Below are 9,125 nucleotides of genomic sequence, written 5' to 3' on the forward strand. Positions count from 1 at the left end.
CCCACTCTTTAGCTGCCTCTCTCTTTCTCCCTTTCTCTCTCTCCCCTCTGCCCCCCCCCTCCCCTCCACCGGCGCATTATTTATGACCACCTCAATTCGCTCGCTCAATCAATGACCACTTCCCCAGACCTGCTGAGGTATTTTACAAGAGTAGCAGAACCACCAAAACTACCCCACCTCACCCTCTGTAGTTTTAGTCAGCTGGTCCGCGGCTGCTTATTGAGTATTCGCAGCTAACCTCCATATCTGGAGGCCGTCCATAAATCCACCACCAGTGACGCGCTGGGTTGGGGGTGGTCACCCCAGCTTTTTCCAGACATAATAATATTAGCTTAAAAAAAACCAGGAGCCTGCACAGTGGCAACCAGCAATGGATGGTTAGCCGTATCTGTTAGGTACGTATTGATATATTGTACGTATTGATATATTTTGCCATTGCAAACCAAATTTTTTTAATGAGGATTAATAAAGGGAATGTACATATTTTAAAAAATTTCTTTTTCAGGCTTCCTGTTCGATTCCTCTGGTACATACGACCTTTCCTTTTACCTTGGAGGCCTGCTATTGTTTATTGGAGCCGCCTGCCACGTTTTCCTTCATCTGCCATGTTTCCGAAAGAATACTCCCCCTCAAGAAATGATCATGGAAGAGGCTATCGGGGAAATCACTTTGGAAAACATGGGCTCAAAACCTGAAATTGTTACTGTTGAAGAAGCGTTGTCTTCTGTGTAAATGAATACAAGCATAATAATGCCATATGTCATTCATTCTGTCTGTTTGTCTGTCTCTTTCTTTCTCTCTCTCTCTCTCTCTAACTCTCTCTTCCCACTCTCTCTCTCTCTCTCTTCCCCCTTTCTCTGCCTCTCTCTGCAACTCTCTCTCTCTCTCTCTCTCTTCCTCCCTCTCCCTCCCCTCTCCACTCCCCCCCTTCTCTTTCTCTCTCTCTCTCACTCTCTCTCTCTCCCTCTCTTTTCTTTCTCTCCTCTCTCTCTCTCTTCTCTTTCTCACTCTCTCTCTCTCTCTCAAGCATAATAGTGCCACATGTCATTCATTCATTCAATCATTCATTTTCATTCATTATGTTTCTATAGATCATATCACAGACTTCACCACTTTTATTTTTCTCCTCTTCATGGCAACAGATTATTTCTATATTTAGAAATGTCTCTATACCTTCTCCACCCTCTTCATTTTTAATTCCATCTTGTATTCTTCTGGTTCCAAAAAATAAGACGCCGACAATTTTTTAAAGAAATTATACTGTATCGTCTGACTTGAAGTAATAAGTAAGGGAAAAAAGTCAGGATTACAGAGAGATGATGTCAATTTTTGCAATTATGCCTCTCACTTGTCCTCATCACATGAAATCATCACAGTCAGTAAGAAGATCATAGCCGGATCTGTGCTGAAGAACAAAGTTAGACCAAAATGTTGAGGTACCTGAAAGTTTTTTTAGGTAGAGACGGGTTTTTTTTTAACATTGAATTGTTGTAGCATTAGGCCTACTTATGGGCTTTCTCCTTCTCCTTCTCTATAAAGAGTGGGCTTTTCTTGTGTTTTGTACAAGTTTTTTTAGTTTACCAGTTGTGTGATTTTGCTTTTTTTTTTTTTCATTTTAAGTGACCATTCAAGACTGATTTTATATAAAAGACCAAGTTACTATGAATATACAGTAGAGTCTGGTAGTAATGAATTAGTATCAAATGTAACTCTCTGCAGTTTAAGCTTTAACTCTTTATCTACGGCAAGCCGTTCCCAGGGGTCTGCGGTTGGAAGCGTTATGCCTGTGAGCCACCGGTACGGCTTGGGCACATTCCTTTACGAGGACGTGGACATCAAATTACTTTTCGGCAATTGCCGAAAACAAATCTCATTTACCGGGCGATCATTCATTAGATGAAAAACTATCGAAATAGGTTCCCTTTTAAAAATTAAATGACCAGTATAGTGACATATATGTAAATTTTGATTTTGTACTAAAATAAGGCCCAAGCGTGGTGGGTTTACCCCCCAGGGAGATAAAGAGTTGATATCTTTCCCTCCTCTTATTTTAAGAATTCTTTTTGAAATTACCCTGCAGTGGTCTATCTTTCTGTAGGCCTATTATGTAAAATATGAAATGGACTCCATTGTATGTGAACAAGCTCACTCGTTTTAAATGTTTCTCACTCTTCCAAACTCAAGTTTCAATGTCTGCTCTGTTTTTGAAAGCATCTCACGATTATATGTGCAAAGGTAAAGAAGAAAAAAGGGTAGGATAGTCATATGTAGAAACAGTGTTGTTTTTGATGACATAAAAAAGAAATGGTACCGGTACACAAAAGAAGAGTACATTTTAAAAGGGTTTAAGCTTTGCAAATGGCTTAAGTGCCTTTGTAGGTGATGTTTATTTAATTTTACAATGTAGTTTGCCAGATTACGTTTTGCACAAGTTGTCATACCTCCTTGGTCAACTTATCGAAGACGAGTATTTTGGTCATTCTTTATACGATATAACGCAATATCAGATCCTGATAAATAGTTTTGAAAATAATGATATTTTGAAATCAGATTGAAGTTCAACATTTGTTTCTCAGAAGTTTTTTTTCTTGTTTGTATTGGTTTTTATGGGTTTTTTTTGTTAAGTGCCTTTATCCTAGATCTATAGAAATCTCTTTATTCTTAACCTGTTGGATTTTTTTGTCCTAGAATCTTTTGAAAAATTAAACCTCTAGATAAAAGCTTGACTGAAAATTTTTTATTTGTTACATAAGTCACTTTGCAGTCAATTTAGTAATTTTTTCACTCATAATATAATCTTTCGGCAAACTCAACATGAGTATGCATGGATTAACTTCATATACATCTCACTGTTTTCACTTGTGGAATAACTGAAGGTAAAAGTAAACTTTAGCCCCCCCGTTTGAAAATTCCTTGACCTCTGGGGTCTCCACTCTGTTTGGGGCCACCTATGCGTTGCCGTAATGATGTGTTGGAAAGACACTTTTTGTTACGTTCTTGGCTATGCTTATAGCTTGACGAATAATTATAAAACGTGCTCACAAACAAACACAAGACCTCTGTGAGAATGAGTAGTAACGGAAGTTATCCTTTATTACCAAGAAGGTCACGTTACAGCCTTGAGGCGTTATAACATAGTTGGTCAGTTAAGTCCAAGCTATTGATGTACACACATGACAATGATGTGTTGGAAAGACTCTTTTTAACCCCTTTGTGACCTACATGACGTACGCCGTTCGTCATTTTTTCTTATAAGGCAAACGAGCCAAGATGCTGTTGTGACGTAGGCCAATGGCATTTGTCATAATAGGTTGTATTCTGCATACTGTTTCTATTAGATGCATTTCGTAAAGTCAATCGCAGATTCACATTTTGGAAGATTTATTTCATAGAAAGAAGATATTTCCTTTTAGAAATAGTCAATGGTATTTGAAAAACGGGTCTAATTATAGGAAACTGACCTCTAAATCTAGCCCTACTCTCTGCCCATAGGGATCACAAACTGTGCCCGATGCAGCACGAACTGATGCCTTTGTCAAGAAGTGTTTTGAGAATGACGAGGCTGAAGTTTATTTTTACCTAACTTTTAGTCCCCCATCTTCCATTGATCACATTTCATCTTTTGACTAATTCTTATGACTAATTTTGAAGAGATTATACTTTGAAATAGAGTATAACATGTATTGTAGGTATTGTGAATTTATGATATATGCTCTTTTATACTCTCACAAATACTTTTTGTACAATAGTTTCTGTCTGCTAAGCTGTCACCTGTGGGGAATGTGTATACGTGCATATATTATGTTTCTTCTTTTCTTTGCATCAGTTCACAGTTTGTTTAGAAAACCTGTAAATGGATTGCACTACTACAGTGCTGTCATGAACATTGTTTTCTGAAACCACAGTTTCTGTTTCAAATCATTTAAGATCAAATTTTTACTTACTGGGTCAAGAACTTTGTGCAGCTTTGTAATGTGTGGGGGTAGTATGTAATAGCTGTTCAGTTCCCTCACCAATGTTATCTTCCCACTTTTTATTTTGTCTACATATCTGTCTTCTTTTGTTTCCTGCTTCATATTCTAAGAAATGGAAACCCAGGTAATATGAGTCGGGGTTAGGAAAAAAAGTATGAATTTATCCCAATGTGGTTTTTTTTGGTAAGTCCTGACAGCCTTTACATTTGTGCCTACAGTTCTGACTTGTCCCATTTTCTTTTTTAATATGACAAGAACCAGTTGCATGCTTTACAGTGCTTTTAAATGTCTCAAGATATTTCATTTGGCAAACCGTCTCTGCTCAAATATTTTTTTTTTCAAAGCTCCTGTCGTTTTGCATCTGATATAATGCGCTTGTGCTTGCTACAGCATAAAACTATGAGAGCTGTATATTAGAAATATAGTGTATGCTTTCATGCTTGTCACACTCATGACCAAAGCTGATTTGGAATATAATTATATAAAATCATGTTCCCCCTATATTTTGGTGGGGTTTTTTTCTCTACACAGATTCTTAGAAGAAACTTTTAACTCTACAACATTACAACTTATACCTCGTCTTGTGTTTCTGTGAGCATGTTTGTGTTCATAAACAAACGTGATCCTGTGAGAAATTGTTTTATCTATATTTTACAATTGTATTTTTTCTAAGCATCATATAAAATATGTCTAGTAGGGTTTTAAACTTGACCATTTGAAAAAAAAAATTTGTATTTTTGTAACTTTTATCTCTAGTCTTCTAGGGAGTCGAGATGAAATGTTTCTTTTTTTTTTTCTATTGGACCTTAATAGTCAAGACAATGATGTTGACAAGTTTCATTATACATTTAAGATCATGTACTTTGAAGTATATTGCTGTCTTGGAGTCTTCTTTGTCTTTCAAACTCCTTTTTAGAAGCCATGCATAAATATTTCATTCCAGTTACCCGTTAATTCTCACTTTGGCATTTCATTCAACAAAATGTAAGCAGGAGATTTATCTCATAGTACCATTTGCCTCTTTATCAGGAGAGAGGGAAAAAAATATATTTTAGGAAATAAGAAACGGTTTTGGTGTCCATTTTGATAAAAATTAACTGGGATTTTTTGGGTTAAAATAGTAGGCCTACATAAAGTTTACAAATTGTAAAAATGCTTCATTCAGTACTTTTGCCCATCTCAGGCAGAGGTAGTGTGATGATAACTTTGACGGATTGATACCGTTATAGTTTTGAAATACTGTACTTCAGAATTTTCATACTTATCATTTTAAAAGAACAACAAATTTATAACACCTATCAACTGGGTACTACCCTCTCTTCATCAGTCACTAAGTAGCTTGCTGGTTCAGTTTGTTATAGCTGTAACTCGCTGTGTTACGACATTGTGGAATCAGACTTTCGGCAATTTTTGTGCATGTGGACTTAATGGTATCATGATCTTAACTCATTCGCTACGTAAAATTTTCGGCTTGCAGACGAATTATTTTCGGGACGGCGAAATGAGATGATGACTAGTGCATAGTTCAGAGGTCTTTGGCCACAAATTCAAATAAATATCAACATATTATATACCGAAGTTTTCAGTATGGTTTGTAGAATACATCTGTTATGTTTATTTGTTATTTGTATATTTTTCAACATTGGTTCCTGTTAGAGGCGATTATGCAACACAATTTTGCTTTGATGCGGATAAAATTTGAAAATAAAAAATTAATAGGCTATACTATAATCTTTGGTGAAACTCAAAAAATAAGTTTGAACCTAGTCAAATGATACAACAAAATAACCATAATTAAATAGAACTGGAAAATACTGAAACATTTGCAGTTATTCGCATACATTACATAAAATTTGTACGTTTGAATCATAATATCCGATATTGAAAAAAAAAATAATTTTTTGTACAATCTTGAAAAAAGGACAAGATGTATTCACAAACAGAAAAAACACTCGCATCTTATACGGAATCTTTCAGAATTGCATTTGGAATAAACCTTACATGTTTTGAGTTGTACTTTTTGTGTAATTTCACCAAAAAGTAGTGATTTTGAGAAGAAAAAAATATTTTGACAACTTAGATCTTAGACTTAGACCTAAATCTAGCACTCAAAAATATTGATTTCTCAATAATATTACTTTGGCAATTTGAGTCCAATAGTATCAATATTAATATTATAAAGAAAAGTCCTATATTTCTTTAGTGAGCAAAATAATGGTACATATTGTTGCGTAAAAGTACTAAAATTGGTGTCTGGGATATAATTTGGGCATCACGAAAAAACAAAGTCGCATAAACTACGAAATTGCGTTTCAAAACTGAATCTAAACTTCCAATTTTCGGTAGAAACACTTGACCCAGAAGTCAATGTTATATTATAACTTTTATTTTAACATGGATATGTGGATTGGAATAAAATCGAAGCTAGAATTATAGGTCGGTTCTCAAGCCGTCAGGGGTGGTTTGGCGTACGGAAGACACTTGCGCCGCACCGCTGCCCACGGCTTGGCGAAGCGAATGAATTTAAGCTTGTTCATTTGTCTTGCATTTGATGAACAAAACACCCATGTACCTTGAATAGAAGACGAGATGTTTCAGGTAGTTCCAGAGGTAAAATAATCGACAAATGGCCGCCAAAGTTTGGTAACTTACATAGCTAGAGAGTCCTTGGAAAATGAAATGTTACTTTTTTGTACCTTTAACCAATGTTATGCAGAAAAATACTCACAAAAATGGGATTTTAAATTAACATAAAAGATGTTGAGCCAAAAAACAAAATTCGAGAAAAAAAATTGCTAAACCAGCGGAAAAATGCCCTTTTCTTCGCTTTCATATTTTATCATTTTGACGAGCGCCTCATTCTACCACGTTGTGTCACCTACGATCAAGGTGAAAATAGCTGGTTGAGCTGGTCCGGAAATTGTAACTTTTTTTTTGCTTGAGTAAAGAGCGACAAGAAACACATTGACACAAAAACTACAATTTAGTGCTGGGAAAAAAAATATGACTGACAGATATATATGCAAAGGAGGAAGAGAAAAAATAAGTAAGACATACACCAGCCTCCTGATCGTCTGCTGCTTGGGAATTTATCGTCAAAGAAAAAAATGTGGAGAAAACTATTGGCCACACTGACTCAAGCTTAGTACACGTGTCGTAGTGTAGAAAAGGGAGAGAAGTGGACTGAACTATGTCGGAAAGTGCAGAATGCTTTTAATAGCTTTAATCCAACAGACTTTTGACCCAATGTCGTAATCATTTTTGGGGGTAGTTTATAATTTATACATTATATTGATTGCAAAATTTAGATTCACTGTAACTTGAAAGGGCTTTAAAGAATATGTGTATATTATCATGAAGCCTGCCATTAACTGCTAATTAAAAAAATAGTAAAGTTGAAATAGCAGTGGCTACATCAGAACTGGACTAAATGAAAAAAGGGGAGTCAGCTGGAAATAATGATGTGTAATTGACTGACTGTTCCATGTTCTGGCAAACTGACTTTAGTGGTGTTAAGCTTTTAAAATGAACTCATGGAGGATAGTAAAGTTGATGATCAAAGTAGACTTGCTGTTAGAAGACGCTACTATTACTATTGGTCCACTGATTTCATAAAACGCCACTACAATTACTGTTCTAATCCCTACATGAATAGGTACTGCAGCTGGCATTGATTCTCAATAACGAACACGTTTGTTCCATAATAAACAGTTCCGTGATGGTACAGAAAAACCTTGATGGTGCATACTCTAAATTATATGAGGGGTTTGTGGTAAAACGGGCTATATTTCAGATTCCTAGGTCCACTTTTTTCCCTCTTTCTTGCTAGCAGGACCATTCTTCTTAACTGATATAAAATAATATGTCACAAAATGTGTTGTGAACCAATGTCTTTGTACTGCTGTGATTCAGAACTTTTTTCCTACTGCAGCGTGCAGAGTGGATAAAATAATGTTACGCTTCTCACTGTTTTTCACTCGTTGAATGTAACTCGTTTTGTCACAAAGCTTCTCATACACATATATACATGTATTTTTTCGTACTGTGCTCTTGGGTCAAAGTCAAAGTACAGTCGAAATTGTCCAAAACAGCCACCTATTTTCAAGGAGAAAAGTGGTTGTCTTAGAAAGGTGAACTTCTAGGACAGTGTCATTATAATATAGAAAAAAAAGCAAGGGGGAAGAGGGAAGTTGTCATTTGTACAGGTGAATATCTTCGACAGGTGGCCATTTTAGCAGGTTCGACTGCGCATGTATATTTTTCTAACCAAAGTCCCTTGATCGTTGATAGTTGCCTTGATGTGCCTCTGCTGCATTGAGTGTGCACATTTAAAATCCTGGTCCATTGAGGGGAACTTACATGGAGGTTTTAGTACAATATTTTCTTGTACTCAGAGAGTACAGCTGTGTATCTTTCTGGGGTGTTACTGAATGTCTATGAATGCATATTGATGTCTCACGCTTTTAATTCTCTCTGTCAGTCATACCATGGAGATGCTTGTTAATGTTTATCAAAAGAGTGATGTCTTTTTTTTGGTTTTGTTTTGTTTTATAGCGCTGTCATTGATATCTCTGTCCCCCATTGAGAAGATGCAGACCTCATTATGTTAAATAAAATGTTATCTTACAGTTTGTTTCTATTGAGAGATTTGTGATTAAAGGCTGCCAATGATGCTTAAAACGAAGATTACTTCATCCTCACTTCCATCCAATGAACAAAAATGTTGTCATCCACCCATCATCCTTTCTTCTTCTTGTCTTTTAATTTTAATCCCTCACGAACACACACACACACACACACACACACACACACACACACACACACACACACACACACACACACACACACATACCAAAATATGTGTCGGGCCTTGGTGGTTAACTGGTAAGGATAGACTCATTAATTGTACAACCTAAAACGCACATCGTTTCATTGCATCCCTCCCCTCACGACTATATATCTCTTTCTCCTTCCTTGTCAGGCTTCCTCCCCAAGTCTGTTACCTTGTAACCTTCGCCACAATAGCCACTTACTTAGTTGAATATCAGTTATAGAGCTGCTTCTATGAAAAGAATGAATCAACAAACATCCTCGTTCCTATTTCTGACCAACCTTCCTTTCAGAAACGCAAAATACAGCAAAACCCGCCGT

At 36.2% G+C, this 9,125-nt stretch overlaps 1 protein-coding gene across 1 annotated transcript in view; it reads left to right on the forward strand.

The window, feature by feature from the left end:
- Window positions 1–843, forward strand: part of LOC101846861 — a gene marked incomplete in the record, with an annotated part of 82,749 nt that extends 81,906 nt beyond the window's left edge. The window contains 1 exon segment of the mRNA XM_035973825.1: window positions 506–843. Within this exon segment, the coding sequence (XP_035829718.1) occupies window positions 506–732 (227 nt within the window).
- Between the last annotated feature and the right edge of the window lie 8,282 nt (window positions 844–9,125).

This window comes from Aplysia californica, unplaced genomic scaffold (assembly GCF_000002075.1).
Source record: "Aplysia californica isolate F4 #8 unplaced genomic scaffold, AplCal3.0 scaffold00033, whole genome shotgun sequence".
NCBI classification, from domain to species: Eukaryota; Metazoa; Mollusca; class Gastropoda; order Aplysiida; family Aplysiidae; genus Aplysia; species Aplysia californica.